The 19,418-nt window shown below is 39.9% G+C and overlaps 2 protein-coding genes across 10 annotated transcripts in view; both read right to left on the bottom strand.

Moving 5' to 3' along the window:
• Nucleotides 1-1,970: 1,970 nt before the first annotated feature.
• Nucleotides 1,971-16,460, bottom strand: LOC112563466 (sodium-coupled monocarboxylate transporter 2-like). 5 transcript variants are annotated; one of them, XM_025237356.1, is made up of 16 exons: nt 14,468-16,460; nt 12,300-12,422; nt 10,916-11,307; nt 10,315-10,380; nt 9,889-9,940; nt 9,537-9,604; nt 7,255-7,409; nt 6,898-7,038; nt 6,487-6,616; nt 5,700-5,788; nt 5,266-5,385; nt 4,883-4,950; nt 4,438-4,524; nt 3,975-4,185; nt 2,986-3,083; nt 1,971-2,014 (listed from the first exon to the last, which is right to left on the bottom strand). In XM_025237356.1, exons 3-12 carry the CDS (start codon nt 11,279-11,281, stop codon nt 4,884-4,886), a joined length of 1,254 nt encoding a protein of 417 aa, XP_025093141.1. In that variant the 5' UTR covers nt 11,282-11,307; nt 12,300-12,422; nt 14,468-16,460; the 3' UTR covers nt 1,971-2,014; nt 2,986-3,083; nt 3,975-4,185; nt 4,438-4,524; nt 4,883. The 5 variants fall into 5 exon arrangements, with proteins under 5 accessions (XP_025093141.1, XP_025093125.1, XP_025093161.1 ...); XM_025237340.1 differs by lacking the exon at nt 12,300-12,422 and adding an exon at nt 12,929-12,999; XM_025237376.1 differs by having other exon boundaries at nt 12,300-12,409; nt 14,468-14,561.
• A 150-nt stretch (nt 16,461-16,610) lies between these two features.
• Nucleotides 16,611-19,418, bottom strand: part of LOC112563393 (sodium-coupled monocarboxylate transporter 2-like) — a 48,034-nt gene continuing 45,226 nt past the window's right edge. For all 5 annotated transcript variants that reach the window (XM_025237331.1, XM_025237333.1, XM_025237332.1 and 2 more), the window contains exons 14-16: nt 18,619-18,716; nt 17,999-18,117; nt 16,611-17,232 (exon numbers count right to left, since the gene is read on the bottom strand). In XM_025237331.1, the coding sequence (XP_025093116.1) occupies nt 16,984-17,232; nt 17,999-18,117; nt 18,619-18,716 (466 nt within the window). In that variant the 3' untranslated portion in view covers nt 16,611-16,983. The remainder of the gene's footprint in view (nt 17,233-17,998; nt 18,118-18,618; nt 18,717-19,418) is intronic.

A 19,418-nucleotide genomic window follows, 5' to 3' on the forward strand; every position in this document is an offset into this window, starting at 1 on the left:
AACTTAAAGGTTATGTTTGCTGGCTTAACTTTAAACACCATCGCTAGGCATGAATAAAATAATCACATCTTTTACACTTGTGAAATGAAAATAGATTGTTTTGTAGCACTTTATTATAGATCTTCACTTTGGTTATCTGTAAAATATTTTAGCCTTGAACACACCTGTGTAGCATTGATATCGAATACCTATAAGAACAAAAGAAAGCATCTGTAGTCATAGTTAAGAACTGGAGATAAACCCGTACCTCCAAGTTTGCTTTACCACAGTTCAACAGCTACAGAAATCTCTTTGTAGCCGTGGCAAGACTGTAACCTCTAAATTATCACCGGACCTTCTAGGACCACACAACCCTTCCAGTTCGTACCCAATTTGAAGATACATTTATCTTTAGTTTACTTTACCGCCCAAGGGTTGAATATCAAACACACCAGCGTTGATTCTCGCTAAGCATAAATTTGGCTGTCAAAGTCAGACTACGGGAGATTGTTTACAGTGGAGTCTGTATTACTCCGTTTCACAAACTTTCTCCAGGTGCGAATGCCTCACTATCATCGCCAATAGTTATTCTCATATTTTTGGAGTCATCTTCCTCATGAGTAGGTCTGGCAAATGTGTTGACATCATCCGGCTCTTTCGCGACAGACGTGGCACCAGGATTATTGCTGAATTTAGGAGCAGAGCCAGGTTAGATGGTGTTTTTCGATGTGGTGCGGTCATATTTCTGCACACATGTAAAAGCCTCGAAATCAGGCCACAAAAGGAAAAAAGGAGCGGAAAGGAACAAAATTGGACAGAAAGAAGGAAGGAAGAAAGGAAGGACTGTTTATACTGATTCAACTTATCAAAATGCTGTAGATGTTTAAAAATAAAATAAATGGTACAGGGTAAAATGCTCGGTGTTTGTTCGTGTCACAAGTTCGTGGTTACAGTCTCGAGAATTTCGTAAACGGTCACGAAGATAGCGATGGTTTGGCTGCAGAGTGCTTCCAGCTAGTGGTGATTTTGTACCATTAGAAGTGTGGGAAACCGAAGTACCATAAGAAAGCCTCCGACAAACCTGCAAGCAGGTGTCACATACAGTATTATGAGGTGATAGCTGACCCATGCGCTTCTTACTGTAGTGGAGACTACCCCTACGCTACCGGACAGAATACATGATGTATGCATTGGGATGCATGCTCCTAAACAATTTTCCTGTTACAAAATGTTCCAAAAACATATGATGTAGGATGCATTATATTTACCTACATTTTAGACGAAGTACTACTAGCTATAAAAATTGTGAAACGCTTTCGTGTACGGCGTACTCACATTTTATTTAAAACTGCTTTCTTCTCTGAAACTTACGTAACAGAGCAAAAGTACATGTGCACAAGCTGAGACAGGAGTAAATGGAATAAGACTGCTACTTATCTAAACGTACAGTATTACTGTACATAAAATACGATGGTTCTTTTATGACAACGCATTTGCGCGCAGGAGTGAGATTTGACAGGATTCTTTGATTACAGGTGGAAATCGCCAACATTCAAATTAGAGAACAAATAAACGGTTGTAGTTCAGGCTCTAAAATTATTAAATGTGTTTATATTGCTCTGCGGAAAAGAATCTGTGCACAACTCGGATTACGTGATTGAGTGTTTACATAGTTTTTGCGAAGATGCTGTAGTGAAGCGACAAGCGTGTGATATTTTTGTCTTGGTTGTAGCTGCGATTTTTATTGTATAGGCTACCCTCATTACAAAGCGAGCAAAAAAATTTTAAAAAAAAAGAACAAAAAACCACCCACACAGTCAAATTACAAATCATGTGGTAAGTATGAAGAGTGGCATAGACAGAAGACGTTTGACGGTGCCAGTCACTCCTTATGACTGCGAGGTCTGAATACTCACCCCTTCGTGCACGATGCCAAAACGAAGGGGCTTGAGAATCTTCTCGGGAAGATAGGGAAAGAGCTTATCGAAGATGGGGCAGATCAAACGGGGATCAATTGAGGTCGGTTTAGTGAAGCCTGCAATCCCAAGCAACACAAGGGCCTAACTCCACGAATACAAAAATCCAGTGTATACAAAAGTATGTTAACACTTAAATGGTAGTAGGGTAAAACTATTTATTTATAAAGCATACATCATTTGTGCAAGATGATTTACTGGACAGTCTCATCCTGTTCGCCATCGTGTTCAACACACAAATCAGCAACAACTGTACTATTTAAAGCCGGGACACACATTATAGAATAGATAATACCATAAAAACACAGCCCGTACAAGTGTTAACATAACATAACCCGGTGTGTGTGCGTGCGTGCATGTGTGTGCGTGAGAGAGAGAGGGAAGACATATACAGATAGACGAGCAGAAAATGATGATAAATTTAATCATAAATGTTCAACTCGCAAAGTGAACTGCAATGTTTTCTAACGACGGGGTTATATTTAGTGCAAGATAGTATTTTCCAAAATCTGGTGAGTTCATCCCCTCCACCCTCATTCTGTCTTTTACAGTATTGAATTACTGGCTTGTGTACTGTGACAAAACAACAGTGGAAATATTTGATCACGAAGGATTGTCACCGTCTGGTGTAAAGTTCCTCAAAGATAGCCATGACACTGAATTTTCGTCAACATTTAATGGAAGAGAAAGCAAAGCAAGAAAACTGCTAAGGCTCGTTAGAAACGTTCTGGGCGATGTCGCTTTTTGACCTCTATAAGACGTTTGTTAAAATGATCCTGTTGGATCATGGTAGGATACTTGGAGCCGTTTCTGGGCACACATAAAATACCTGCTCATGAAGGTTTGTGTATCAGATAAGTGTATTCTCTCTCGGATTTCTGGAATTAGTATGTTGTAAGCAAACCAAGGTTAATGATTTTTAAAAAAGTGCACTTCGGTGGTTCTGTAACCCAAAACTGTTTTCTCGCTGTTTACCAAAAATAATGTGCAACCATGTGTGGCAGAATGAGAGCTAGATGACTTCACTGACCCGTTAAGAAGCTGATGACGATGCCAGGCCCCCACACCAAGATCATGCCCAGTCCCGTGTACCACATGTATGACATTTGGTACAGCGGCTCCAGCACTCTGGCGGGAGGAGATACAAAAATATCAAACATCTGTTAATTCTTAAATCAATGACTACAGGGTAAATAAAGCTGCTGACGAATAAAGATGTGAATATGAAAGATACGGAATTCAGGAAGATGCACAGCGGCTGAAGTCTTTCTTTCATTTGTACTGCGGTACAGATTCTTTTTAATGTATCATCAAATATGCGAAAACCAACTGGTGAAAGAGTTATTTGTAAAGGGAAATAAGTGGGAAGGAAGTAGCAGATTAGTGAAGTGGGTAGGGAGAGACAGAGTTCAGACAGGGCAATCGAGAGTTAGAGGAGAAGGAGGTGACAGAGAGAGAAGTAGCATTGTATAGAAAGATTTCCACCATTTATTTGATAAATCACTCGATTCTGACAAGCTGCTTAAAAGGGACCCACACAATCTATCTGGAACCGTATTAGATTTATTCAGAAATGGACAAATACATTGAAAAAAGCTAACTACTTTTCGTCATCGTTTAATAAAAATCATAAAGAAATAGGTACTTATAGCGCGCAGCATCACGACCAAGATAACTCGCACTCTCTGCGCCCACCAGTCATGATAAATGAAAGATAACAGACAATGTATGGTGATGTACGTATAGGGAAACTGAACAACATAAAGATGAAGAACAAGAGTAGAACGTAAAGCAATGGCACAAGGTATGAAGGGATGTAGGTATTGTAAACAGTGTTTAGCACGAATTTTTATTGTTTTTCTGTGTGATGCCTTCCAGTGCAATAAATCTTAGCGATACACTTCAGGAAAATTGTTGCAATTCAAGACTACGTCTCGGGCACGCCTCCATCATCATCAACGTAAATATGTCTTTTATGGGCCTAAACGAAATTAAAATCTGGGTCAGAAAACAAGTTACCCCGCGGATGACGAATGGGTCACTGTCGTGGTGGTGTCAGCGGTGGGGTGCAGCGTCAGGGGACATTCGGCTTTGTGATGCCTGCCTTGGCAGTCCAGTTGCAGGCGGTGGTGCTTGTCGCCGACAGCGGTGTTTTGACGTCGTGAAAGAAGGCCCCCAGTCCTATCCACAGCAGCAGTACCAGAGAGGTCATGGTCCCGAAGAAAGCGCCCTGTAGCACCACGCAGACGCAAGTCGTTAGCGCACTGTACGCACGAACTTGAAGTTCGGGTTGTATGCGTGTGTGACTGCTCAAGCCTTCGTGTTTTTCATGCCTGAGTGCGTTCATGCGCGAGGAGAAGTGCATTTCTATCTTAATCAGAGCACACGCTGTATTTCTTAAAAGGGGTGTGGAGGAAGGACGTGGATTCAAGCCACCCTTTTTGTCCAGGTGTAAAATGCTCTTTACCACTTTACAACTCACCCACTTGTTGCCCCAAGGGAAGAACATTCCAAATGTGATAACCCCCAGCACAGGGCCATTGAGTATTCCAAACACTACGTAAACGGCCTGGAATGCAAAGCATTACCTGAACTCACTATCAGGTATGAGGTCAAATACATTTTCTAATACATTGAACAGCGAAAAATAAATGATTTTCAATACTTCAAGTATTTAATGCAAAAATAATTAATGACATCTAATGCAAATGGTCAAGCCTCCGATGCAATAAATCAGCAAACGTTAGAACATGCTTGTGATCGCGACATCGCAAATCATGTAGCAAAATTTCGGTTAAGCACAGTAAGCAGATTCGCAGGAATTCTCAATGCTTCTTTATTAAGAAGTCGTGCTCTGAGCAGAAAACTCTATGCATTGAAACTGAAGAAATTTTGCTTTAATAAATTGGTTCTCTGAGCTTACAGACCTCAAGCACGGAGCCCAGACGCGAGACAACCCACGCAAGAGCGATGGCTAACAATCCGTAGAAACCCACTGCGACAGACAATAGACGGATACAATGCACGAAAGAAATGGACTATAAAGCTTGTTCTTACACTCCGTGATAATTACAGTAATTGAATTAGTATAAAGTATCTGATACGATGAATTAAAAGTTTTCTATAAATAGTCACTCAGTAATATCGTACCGCTATCAAGCACTAACATAATATAGTTGCACAGTGTGTATATCGTTTAGTCAGCCTAGTCAGTGTAGGTGTGCAATTTTGGGAATGGCTTTTGTAGTCATCTGATGAAAACGCACGGGGCTTTCGCAGTTTTCACGAAAGTTTATAGAAGGTTACTCACCGAGTAATTTTGAGATCAATGGTGGAGCGGAATTCCGAGGCGTTTTTACAGCAACGGTTGGTCTGCATGACATCACTAAACGTGACTGCTCCCAGAGCACTCAGTCCCGACGACAACGAACTGCGAGATTAACGAGAAACAAACCGCTAAAATGAGGACAACACTAACTTCTTGTCGCCATATCCACAACTGCTCGTCACGCTAACGGTCGTCTCCCTCGAGAAGCGGCATCCACAAGCTTAATATAAACAACGCAATAAGGACCTCGTTGTAACATACTGCAAACTAATGACGTAAGTAACTAAGCTCCACAGTTAGGACGTAAGTGTGACATACCGCATATTATATTTATGATCTTTGTCTATCTAAGCCACGTGCTTATGAGGTCGGTGAAGCTAAGGAAAGCCTTTATCAAATCAGTAGCAGATGCTCACCTCAGGCTGCCACTGACGACGCAGGACAAAAATACGCCAGGAAGGCCGTCAACATGTCCCAAGATGTCCATCACAAAAAGTGGGAGGAGCTGCGATATTAGTATGAGGAGCCTTTAATCCTAGAGCAAAGCAATAGGGGTCACAGTCTTGACATGTTCTTGCTTTATTTTCAGTGACACAGAAGATAGAGGGGAAAGGGATGCTGAAAGCTGGTGCGGTGTTGTGTCAGACGTGTTCTTAAGTGCAATGGTTCGTGCATATTGTCCTTTCAAAGGGATCTCACTAATGTATCCATTTTGGTGTGACTGCACTGTGGATGGGGTTGTAACGGGCTTTATAACTGCAAGCTTCACTGAAATAGAAACCGATTCCCCTTTCCTTTTTGTCAATTCGTGGGCAATTCTCAAGATTATGATTCTCATAATTTTGAAGCGCCTTTTAGGTAGAAGAGACTTTTGGAGAGGAAGTTCGACCTTGTGAAGCCTAGCTAAATTCCCCATAATTGTTCAACATCTGGCGGAACTCTTAATCTCACGGCATAAAGATGACCCCATCTGTAGACTTCATGGCCACTTATCAGTCAACTCGATGTATATTTGCTTCACTGTGTACCAACAAGAACTCTTAATCGCCTTTTTGCATGTCTATTTGACGGAAAGGAGATTTCGCACTATGGAGGATTTATATCATTTCCCATCTGGACATGTCCACGTAATACTTCACAACCACTCATTCCAACACATTGTTTTTGTTTTTGTAAGACTGTGCGTGCCTCGGATGTACCTACTTGGTCGGTGTTTTCGACGAGGCCAAAAGTAATCGGGTGGCAGTCTGCATAGAACGCGAACATTTCGATTCCGATCATACAGCAGAAACTAACGATGAGAATCAGTCCCGGCAAGTTTAGGACCAGTGCCCTGCACAGCGAGTCACCTCATCATGACATTATTACCATGACCTCGGTCAAGAATAACCTTGCCAGGGCATAGAAACTTGGCGCTTTTATGTTTATAGTAGGGGACATACTCTTGGGGTTTACATTATGAGACTCCATCTTTGCGCAATTATACTCTCTTTTAATAATTTATTAATAATATAAATAGCGAAAATGAGTTAATACTGAGAATACTTCATCTCTACGGGGTATAAGTCAAGATGAGTAAATTGTCTTCTAATGTTGTTAGTAAAGCATGGTTACATCTGGGCTTTCTTGACGCTAGGGCAAGACAGGCAGCGCTGTACTTGTGCCTGGTTAATGCCGTACAGGTAGACCCAGAAGAAGAGACCGCCAACAACCATTGACCATACCGTGTGTCGAGTCTTGGGGTCAAAGTCAAATCTGCAACAAATCAAACTGTTGGTGAAATATTTATAAAAATGATCTACCAGTCTATTTACCCATTTACCAGTCCATCTTGACGACGACGACGACTATGATGGAGTAAATTTCCGTAAGGATCAATAAGATATTGTTGTTATCAATGATGATAACTTGCACAGAAAAATTTCAACTTTTTATCGCGTGCGATACGTCCCAACCGCGAATAGCGCCTACTCGTCAAAGACGATTCTGGAGCGGTTGCTAGCGATGAGCCAGGCGTTGCTGAAGCCGCCCATGACGATAGAACCTTGGATGAGTACCGCCAGCAGACCAGCAAAGATGACCCCGGCCTGAAAGGTGTCTGTCCACAGCACCGCCTTCATTCCCCCCTGCATGTTCCCACAAAAACGATCTTGTTTTCAGTGTACGTTAATATTGTACTAAAATGTTATCTATTTTGTTTGTGTTATAATTAATATTATAATACAACATTAGCATACACCTTCGAGGTAAAGATGAAAGAAGAGAAGGAAGGAAAGGAAAATAATGATTTCACACACTGTAACAATTTATATTGACAGCAAAGTATTTGCTTAGAACTTTTCACACACACATTCATTTACAATACATTAATACATTCACCTGGTCCTCTAAACATCAAGACCCAGTATATTAGGAGGAATTGTGGGCTTTGCAACTGACCTGAATTTAGAAGCCCTTTACTGTACACAAATCCTTATATTTTCTAAATGCACACTTAGCACAAAGAATTTTTAATCCCAGCCAAAAGACTTCTTGCGGACTCTTTCATAAAACACTTGCTTGAAAAGTAATCACGGTCAGTTAAAAACCCAGACAGACTTAGCAATGTATGTTTAATTCACTGTCAGTAACAAATGGCTTTAATAGATGGTTCAAGCTCATCAATTTCCTATTCTTATATGATGACTGACGACCTTGGGTTTTCTTTCAACATAAACTTAATACATAAATTGAGGAAGAGATGTCTTACCATTTTGCTCAAATAGCAATGTCATATGAGCAGATAAATGACTGTTTAATCTTGCCTTCAAACTGCAATCATTAACTTTATTCATGTACAGAATGTGTTCCATGTTGTTTGTGAATGTCTTCTTTAAACATGAAAAAGCTGTATGCTTGGCATTGTTAGACCGCCTTCCAGTGAAGCATACTGTTTCGATGTCAGGAACTGAGCGTATTGTGAAGCAGAAAGTTTGCCTTGACAATCACTGCTAACCTTTACCCGCAGTTTGTAGGCTTATAACCAGCAATATAAAAGAGATCACTCGATTCGGCCAGCTTCACATAAAAGTCTGGTACAGAAGAAATAGGCTGTGATATCAGCCCCACTGAAGTCACTATACAGGAAGTAGACTGAACTATAGAGCGTTTTTACATCCTTCTTCAGCAGATCTTCTCTCCTGATCATCTGGATCCATACTACACCTATGAGTAAAGAAGCATTCAATTATAAGATGAGCTACTACAATACACCAATTGCATGAAGACAAAAATCAAGAAAGGAAAAAATTAAACCTTTACACCACTTAAGAAAAAACAAAAACAAAACCAAGCATGGTGATCAGTGAAATAACTGTTGTACATGTAGCTTGACCACCTATTAAAATCCCGTCCTTCCAATGTTTCTTTTTCCTTTTTTAAAATTCTCATTCTTCGTTACAAAACAGTACAACAGTAATGATCGGCGGGAAACCCAATTTGGAAGAATTTTCCAAGTTTATGCATCAGCTAACAAAATCTTGCCCTCAAACGAACGGTATAGTTATAATATGCATCTACAATGCAATTACGTTAGCAAAGCGATTACAACTGTGCACATTTCTTCGCGATTAAATATCAACAATCGCAATGAACCTAGACAAATTTTCGCCAAGATCTCATTTGGAAGCACCAATTTTCAAAATAAAGCAAGGAATAAAAATGTAGGTCCTTACCTTGCCTTTTCTTTCAAGAAGCGGAACAAAGACTTTCCTGGATATTTGTTGCTGGATATTTGTTGCGAGAATTCGTACAGTTAATTGCGCAACAAGCAGTCCAGCCACGAACTTGTATTCCTGGACTACTGGCAGATGATGGCTTTCCAGTTAACCTCAAACGAGGCATGAGACTACAAAGCTTCCGGTTTAGTCACATTTTAGTTTAGGCTCGCCGAGACTAACAGCGGAGAATTTCGTAAGAGGGTAAGTGTAGGTCTTGGCAGACAGACAGCAATCCACCTATATACGTCCATGGTCCAGCCAATACATTTCTTGTGATGATCCCGATACTCGCTTGAGGGCGCTCGCGCGTGCTGTCTACGCAGGAATTGTTCGGATGATTCATCTTTCTACTATCTTTGAACTGAGTAACAAGCACTACTATACAAGTAGCAAACCGTGCCTTTAAGAGGGTCAGCTGAGGACATGAGAGATGTACTATAAAACAACAGGTGCTCTGGCAGTATTTTATTGTGCTGTAATCAGGAAATATCTTACCAGCGACGTGTAGAAGGTCACAATAAGCCCCATGCCGATAACAGAGCCCCACAGAGGAAGTCCTGTCACTGAAAAAACAATCGGTGTTTTATTAACACAAGCATAAAGAGATCAGCTAATGTTAAGTATTTTTTCTGTAACAAATGTCAATTCAGTATAATTATTGTGATAATCTACTTTGATAATTACTTAAGGCAGGCGAGAGACAGATTTTCGTGCTTAAGAGGTAAGGTCTGTCTGTAGGGAAAGGGAAGCTAATAAAGGGAGGGGAGGATTTAGGGGTTGTGAAGAATGTTGCCCGTGGTGTCTTTGTCATCAAACTTTTGTAATAAGAAAAGAACGTGTTATTTACCTGCATTTAAAGCTAGACACGGTGCATACAGCAAAAATGCCATATACAGCAACTGAAAATGATAAACATAAGAACGAAACAAGTTCAGAAAGGTCATCAATACTAATTCAGTGTCTTCATTTCTGGTTCATCTCTCCACTTTCCATTAAAAAACTTGCAGCTATAAATTAAGTCATCCATATCTTTCTCTTTCCATAACTCTTGTATACGTTTTGGTACGTTCTAATAAGATTCAGAACAACAGGGTGTTTTCTATCTTAAAACTTCTCACACGATTATGGGTTGTTTCTTGTAGGCTATATTTTTAAATATTAGCAGAACTTTGGCACACATGATGAACAGTGTGTTTTTGACTCAAATAAATGCTACAATACCAACTACAACCGCTCTGTAATACGTCAAGACGTAGTGGGAATCACTTCTCACCGTTTGCAGTATTAGAAGACTTGAACCAAAGATTCTCACATGCTTGTCAAAGCGCATTTCCAGGTACTGCAAAGAAGAAGGTGTGTTCATTTGTAAGGGACACGCTACTTTGCTTTATGGGACTAGAGTTGGCGTCACTGACATGTCCTGATTAAACCTAGTTATTTTTCTAAAGTATCATAACACAGGGATAAGAGCAGCTTTATGTATTGCTACACTTGCTGGATAAAGCGAGGAAGTACATCAATACGTTCCTACACTTCGTAGAGTGATCTGAAAAGTGACTATCGCTTTAGTGCACAGAGACGTGCCGACAAACAGTCACACTGTAAGTCCTTTCGTGTGAAAACAAAGTGTTCGGTATCTGTGTATACCTAAACAATTTCCTTTAAGATAGCAACGTTGAGCAAGTTATCTACCTCGAAAGTGCTGGTGACGCTAAGGTTATGAAAGAACGGGATGAAGATGCGACAAGCCCCGCCGATGGCGAAGATAAATAACCCACTATTTTAGAGAAACAGGCAGAAAATTTAAGGAGGTCAAGGTATCTGTGTACCCCAACAATTTCCTTGAAGACAGCAACGATGAGCAAGTTGTCTACCTCAAAAGTGCTGGTGATGCCAAGGTTATAGAAGAACGGGATGAAGATGCGACAGGCCCCGGCAATGGCGAAGATGAAAGCCACGACGAGGTACCACCACATAGTGTTGTAGTTGTACATCTCAGCAGGGTTGCCCAGCAACGTTGCCGCAGAAATGAAGGTCACCATCAAAGACATGGCGACTGGGAAGAGGGCCATCTTCTTGCCGCCTAAGAGGAACTCCTGAGGCGTGTTTCGCCTCCGGTCCCAAATGGCGTAGAAGATGCCGATTCCCGCTGATACCAGCAGGGTGAGGACGAAGAACATGTAATCCACCGGCCCGAAGGTACGTATGACACCTGTGTTGATGCTATAATCGCCCGCCATTGCCCTCCAGCAAACGACACCTGGACCTACAAACAATCGAGAGTGCACTGCAATAAGACTCTGAAAGTCCACCTTCCACATGCCGTTCCCTAGAACTACTTAAAGCCAGCAGGCTGAGCCCTTATTTTACTTTTTTGTATTAATTGCGCAATACTGGTTTAACAGTAGGAAAATAATTTAAATTTGCAAGGAGTCATACACTTTACTAGAAATGATAACTATATCTCTCTTTCTTTCATCTTCCCTCTTTTTACATTTTCCATTTAAAAGCTTTTTTCGCACCATAGATTAAAATAGTAAATTAATGAAGTAGTTTTTCCATAAAAGCATGAGTGCAATTGAGCTTGTTTGATCCCTTCGCTAATAGTAGTTTGGCCTTTTGATCAAGTGTATGGAGATAGTGTATCAAATCGTTAAAATATGTCGAGGAAAATGTGATAAAATGAAGAAGATCACCATCAGTTTTTGATATATTATGAATATTTGATGCAAGCTCTCCTTTGGTGATAAACTTGTTCTTGTAGAACAAAATCAAGTTGCATTTTACTGTCCACCTACTGCAGACCGCTAGTACTGCTATAAATTGTTTACAGCTTGGTGTTGGAAGACATGTAGTTGTTTATGATACTCTTCACTTGAAATATTGACTTAGGGATTGACAAGCTTTCCTCTTATCTGGACTAAAAACATAATGAACTGTTTGCTTTGCTTTAAATATATATCAGAACGTACAGAATAAAAAATCTATTGGAAACAGCTCTGGTATCACAGTACGACCTCGATAACATCTGGTAGCTTTCTTATTTTATGTGCGACAATTAACTTCAGGATATATAGCCCCCCCCCCCCCCCCCACACACACACACAAACACACCTTCAATGGAGAAAGATAATGTCTGATAAATTGCAAAACAGGAGGCATTAACAATCAAAGGGTACTGGCGGTATGCATGGAACTCGACAAGAAAAAAAAAGTGCGCTGACATGAAAACAGCCATTGATGCACTCTACCACTGACCTGTTTGTTAGGCTCGGCTTTTAGTGACTGGTCTTTCTTCCGGGACACGATACACTAGAGTGGAAATTGTGGGATACGCATATACGATCGCTTGGTAGCATTCGAAGTTTCTAGGACAACCACCTACATATGGTGACCATAAAACATGTGACAATGAAGTGACTAAGTTAAGATGCGGCTACATAGGAACCCGCGAAATCAAAGTTTTATCATAGGGCAGATGTGCGTCCCACAGATTCCCACGCACCACGAATATAAATAATTCAAGTGCAAAGTATGGTTTCTGTCTGATTTATTCAACGATACGAAATATTTTTAAGGACTAGCAGGGCGCAAAATGTTTTCTAATGATTAGTTACAGCTCAGCGTATTTTACTATTTCCAATAATCTGGGTGAATACATCCCTTCCGTTCTCGAGATACGTGCCTACAAGCATCACCACGCACAGAGAGATGTCAAAATGGTGCATGAATATGTTTTCACTGTGAAGGCAGTAGCAATTGAGAGAGCCGGCATCATATGTTAGTTAGGCGTGTATGAGCGGGGAGATGTTTGTAGTCCTGTATCTTCTGTGTAAACGTGCGATAAAACCTACAATAAGAACTAATACTGATTACTATATCGCTACCTTTTGGAATTAGACTTGTCTCTTTTTGCGACACTCTCCGAAAGCACGAACCAAAGGAGTAACATCTGCCTCTTAATTAATATATTAAAAATAAACAGAATGTTTAAAACAAACATGGAACACACACACACACACACACACACACACACACACACACACACACACACACACACACACACACACACACACACACACTAACACACACACACACCACACACTAACACACACACTAACACACACACACACACACACTAACACACACACACACACACTAACACACACACACAACACACACACACACACACTAACACACACTAACACACACACACGACACACACACACAACACACAACACACACTAACACACACACACACACACACTAACACACACACACACACACACACACACTAACACACACACACACACACAACACACACACACTAACACACACACACACACACTAACACACACACACACACACTAACACACACACACACACTAACACACACACACACACTAACACACACACACACACAACCACACACACACTAACACACCACACACACTAACACACACACACACACTAACACACACACTACACACACACACTAACACACACACACACTAACACACTAACACACACACACACACACACACTAACACACACACACACACACTAACACACACACCACACACTAACACACAACACACTAACACACACAACACACACACACACACACTAACACACACACTAACACACTAACACACACACACACTAACACACACACTAACACCACACACTAACACACACACACTAACACAACACACTAACACACACACACACACACTAACACACACACTAACACACACACACACTAACACACACACTAACACACACACACACCACTAACACTAACACACACACACACATAACACACAACACACTAACACACCACACTAACACACTAACACACACACTAACACATCTAACACACACTAACACACACACACACACTAACACTAACACACACACTAACACACCACACACACTAACACACAAACACACTAACACACTACACACACACAACACTAACACACACACTCAAACACACACACTAACACACACACTAACACACACACTAACAACTACACACTAACACACACACACTAACACAACACACACTAACACACACACACTAACACACACACACACACACACACACACACACACACACACACACACACACACAGCATCAAACATTGAAATAATAACTTAAAGTCTGTCAGTAATAGTGCAAACGAATAAGAATTCAAGTTAATATATTGAAAAAATTGAACTAAAGGAAGTAAAATCGTTTGAACTGCGAAGATGTTATGTGTCACCAACGAAGCTGCTATGTAGAATTTTTTTTTTTTTGGTCTACTGAAATGTGCTGTTGTCATGACAAAGTGTGAATCAGCAACCTCTAGCCTGTTGAACCTTCAGATGATGTTTTTCATCATAATGTCGTAGAGAAAATAACATTCTCTTGTACTCACGCTGTGATGTCTGCGTCGCAAGCTTTCTTTCTCTCTCCACAACAACAGCGCAGCTGTCGCGACTGCGAAAGAGGTCTCATTTAGGGTAGACGGAGGTAATTTCTTTAGGATGTTCAGGCAAAGTTTGCCAAGAACTGTACCTTATCTTCCTTTCGGGTATTGGATCCTTTTTTAATACCGAGCGCAACTTTATACCCGTTATCAAAACACTTGGATACACAACGTCGCCCCAAACTGCATTCTTCTTCATTCGATGATTATGCTCGTCATTGAAGAGGATGCACTTTGACTAAAGTGAGAGTTCTTAGCAAGCCTCACTGGTTGGTTTCTCTGGTCCTCTGTGTGCAAGTGTCCTGTGTTTGCGCCGAGCCTCTCACGGCTGAAAACATTTGCTGGAGGCACGTCTGAGGTCGTGCCGGTGTCACGTGCTCAGCAATCCGCCTCTTAAATGCGCACGCGTCATATTTAAATACAACGCAGATATGTCGGAATTGTGTTCAAAAATCGAAGATAATCGACGCTGAGATAATGTTTGGTGATATTTACACCATGAAATTTAAACCAAAAACTTTTCAACATCTCTATGCTAAGGTAAAGTGTTCATTATTTGTCGTAAAACTGTCTGTAATAATACGGCGAACATATATAGCGCCATATCCCGGTCCTATGGATAGCCTCATGGGGCTTTACAGGAAAAACAAAACTAAACAACAAAAAAGGCAGACATACGGACACACGCAACATAACATGAAAAATCGTTGACTAGAGAATTCCAGATGAGATTAAAGATAGATAGCAAGAACCTGCCCCAACGCGCGCAAATCATTTGAAAAATTGTGATCCGGTTTTTCCTATCCACACCACTTCAGTCATACAACGGATCTATAGACAATAGAAGTTTCTTTTTTGTTTTGCCATTCATTGGGCAAACGGAAAAACAAAATGAGTTCACAAGATTTATGAACCTTGTATCAGTTTATCTAGGCTGACAGTTTCATATTTGTACGATGGTCTTAAATTAGATTATTATTGAGAATCACGTTTCTGGACATTTTCAGCGTTATCAAAAAGAAAACTGCATACATCATGTATATCTATGTATGCTAGTGTAGATGCATTTTAAAAGTTTTTAAAAATATTTTTCAAGGTTTTTTTTTCAGTATATTGATTTGTGTAGATAATACGCAGAACAACATGAGATGTATTCATAGATGCCTCTTGAAGTCACGTGATGTCATAGTGCTCAAATATACTCCTGACTCGACACGCGCGATGTTTTAATATTTAAATTAAAACAAATACTGCATGCTAACTTGTGGTAGCAAATGTTCATAAATCGATACGTTAGTTTTCTGTGTGCTGGCAGTTATGAAATGTAAGTACACGTTTCAGAAATTGTGTGAAAATGGCACAATGTGAAGTTAATATTTTACAGATTTTACAAAGAGAAAAAGCACATTAAAAAGAATTGTTGCAAATTTAAAGAACTGCAAACGACACAGTTATTAATAAAGTCGTAGAATTTTTAAGATATATAAGATACAGCTTATAAGATAAAAAATACTTAAAAATTCATAATCTAATACTACTTCATTTGACTGAACAAACGTTTACAATAGAAAGAGTGCATGGGAATAATTAATTTGTAAAAGTTTCTGATGGTCTGACAGAAAATTCTGGAATTTTTTTCAAGATATATAAAGCAGTTATCACTACGGTTTATAAATATAGAATAAAATACCACTGTTTTAGCTTATCTTGCAGCATTGTAAGTGGACATAGATCTCTAAGATGTATGTGTTTATTTACATATGTACATTTGAGCTAAGTTACAGAAATCTCTTTGTAGCCGCGGCAAGACTGTAACCTCTAAAGTATCACCGGACTTCTTGGACCAAAACTTTTCCAGCTTATATCTAATATGAAGATAAACATATTTACTTAATGAGTACGGCCTATGGGGTTGAATATCAAGCACACCGGCGTTGATTCTCGGTAATCATAAATTAGAGCTAAGTTAGTCAATTAAAGTTCGCTCATGCTTTACCTCCATTCAATACCTACATGTTCTCTGTAGTTCTCAACAAGCTAGGACTTCTAAATTATCAGACTTTCATAGCAACACACAACACATCCGTCTATACCGAATTAAGAAGCAGACTATACTTCAGGAGTCAGATCCCAGGTTTGAACATAAAACAAGATGGGCAAGATATCCATTATACTAATTGAACGCCCATTGGTGCGCACGTGGCAAAAATATGTGCCAAAGAAAATAAGCGTATGTTTCTTGGTCTGGACATAAAGATTTGGTTGTAAGTGGATTTTCCATTTTCCAAAATTTGTAAAGAATAACACCTGATATTTAAGAATGCCTCCCGGTCTCGCGTGCAAGCATAGTGAGCACAATGAAACACTAGCTATTTTTGTTTTCTAGGCAAAATTGCCGGTATCAGTCTATGGTAAAAAAGCCCAGTTCTAATGTAAGGAATAGAACATCTACCAGGGGAAACTGTTTACAGCTGAGTGTGTAGTACTCCGTTTTCAAAAATTTCTCCAGGTGAAAACGCCTCATTAATATTTCCATCTCCAATCTTTATTTTCTTTTTCGGTACGTCCTCTTCCTGTTGAATAGGTCTGGCGAATGTGTTGACACAATCTGGTTCTTTCCCGACTGATGTGACTCCAGAATTGTTATTGAATGAAGAAGCAGACGCAGGTTGTATAATGCAGATGGTGCCCTTCGATATTGTCCAGTCATATTTCTGCACACATGGTCAGACCACACATAGAAAAAGGAACAGAAAAGGGGAAAAAAAGCTATGGTGGATGGAAGAAAGGAAGGATTCAGGGACTAGTTATCCTTGTTCAACTTATCAGAATGCTTTAGATGTTTAAAATGCATGATGCAGGGTAAAAAGCTCGGTGTTTGTTCGTGTCACATTTGCGCTCATGTGCGAGATTTGACAGGATTCGTTGATTACAGGTGGAAATTGCCAGCTTTGAAATTAGATAATAAATAAACGGTAATAGTCAAGGCTCTAAAATTTGCTGAATATATTTATACATTTTGTTTTGTTTGTTTTTTGATTACATTAAATCGAAAAATGTTAGATATTTAGGCTGGGGATAGTGCTGGAACGCTTTTGTTAACTGTTAATGATCAAGAAACAAATTGTTGTATGAAGATAGAGCTATATTATCGACTACTTGTATTCGGTGTTATCCACCCCTAATTTTTTTCTCCTTCTTTTATACGCTCTTTTCGTAGTGTAACTGAAACGCACGGCTATCTGGCAGGAGGCACACGTTTATGTGTGATATAGATGTACCCAGCTACAATCCTTTCTTAATCTGTCTCTTTTTATTACAGACACAGCAAAAAAACAAAAACAAAAACAAAAAAACAAACAAAAAAAAAGACACCCGAAGTCAAATTACAAATCACGTGGTTAGTATGAACAACGGCATAGACAGAAGACGTTTGACGGTGCCAGTCACTCCTTATGATTGCGAGGTCTGAATACTCACCCCTTTGTGCACGATGCCAAAGCGAAGGGGCTTGAGAATCTTCTCGGGAAGATAGGGAAAGAGCTTATCGAAGATGGGGCAGATCAAACGGGGATCAATTGAGGTCGGTTTAGTGGAGCCTGCAATTCCAAACAATAACAGTTCCGTCACTCCGCCGAACGTAAAAACCTGGTACCTACAATGCGTAAGTGCGTGTGTGTGAGTGTGCATTTTTTTTTTTTTTACTAACGCTGTAAATAGGGTTAATGGATATATATATATAGGGTTAGGCAAAAGTATTCTGACCAGAATTATTTATTTACAACACATAGATAATATGTGCAAGATGATTTACAGGAGTCTCATCCTGTTCTCAATCGTGTTAAACACACGAAGACCAGCGACCAACAGTATTATTTATGGCTGTTTCTGGGCACATGTGAAAATGAAAGCTTCTATATCTATATATTATATATGCTCTTAGATTTCTGGAATTAGTATGTTGTAAGCAAACCAAGGATAATGATTTTGGAAAAAAAATGCACTCCGGTGGTTCTGTAATCCAAAACTTTTTCTAGCTGTTTACCAAAAATGATGTGCAACCATGTGTGGCAGAATGAGACCTAGATGACTTCACTAACCCGTTAAGAAGCTGATGACAATGCCAGGCCCCCACACCAAGATCATGCCCAGTCCCGTGTACCACATGTATGACATTTGGTACAGCGGCTCCAGCACTCTGGCGGACGGACAAACAACAGCAACAACAAATCAAACAACTGTTAATCCTTCAATCGATGACTTTTGTGTAAATGAAGCTGCTTACAGAGATAGATGTGAATATAAAAGGTACGGATTCAAGAAGGCGAACAGTGCTCGAAGTATTTCTTCCGTTTGTACTACGTAACGGATTCTTCTTTTATGTACCATCAAGTATGCGAAAACCCACTGGTGAAAGAGTTATTTGCAAAGGAAACTAAGTGTGAAGGAAATAGCAGGTCAGTAAAGTTAGGGGAAAGGGAGGCGGAATTCAGACAGGCCAATCGAGAGAGAGAGAGAGAGTAAATGTACAGAGTAAACAAAGATTTCCATCACTCATTTCATTAATCGTACGAGAAGCAGGTCAAAAGTGACTTATAACCTATACTCATAATGGAAGCGCATCAGATTCATTCGAAATCGACAGCTACCTTGAAAACTACGTGAACTATTTTTCCTCGTCCTTGAGTATGGGCAACTTTCGTTTTTCAGTGCAATAATTCTTAGCGATATACTTAAGGTATCGTTGTTTCCTTCCGAGTCTAACAAAGAGGTAAGAAAATGGAAAATTTCCTTCTCAGTTAATCATTAGGCAATTTCTGTCGATAGCGATTTTGTAATTTAAAAAAAATTAGGATTAGAGTTTTGGATCGGTAGATGCGACTTACTAGAGACATTTGTT

This window comes from Pomacea canaliculata, linkage group LG1 (assembly GCF_003073045.1).
Source record: "Pomacea canaliculata isolate SZHN2017 linkage group LG1, ASM307304v1, whole genome shotgun sequence".
Taxonomy (NCBI): domain Eukaryota; kingdom Metazoa; phylum Mollusca; class Gastropoda; order Architaenioglossa; family Ampullariidae; genus Pomacea; species Pomacea canaliculata.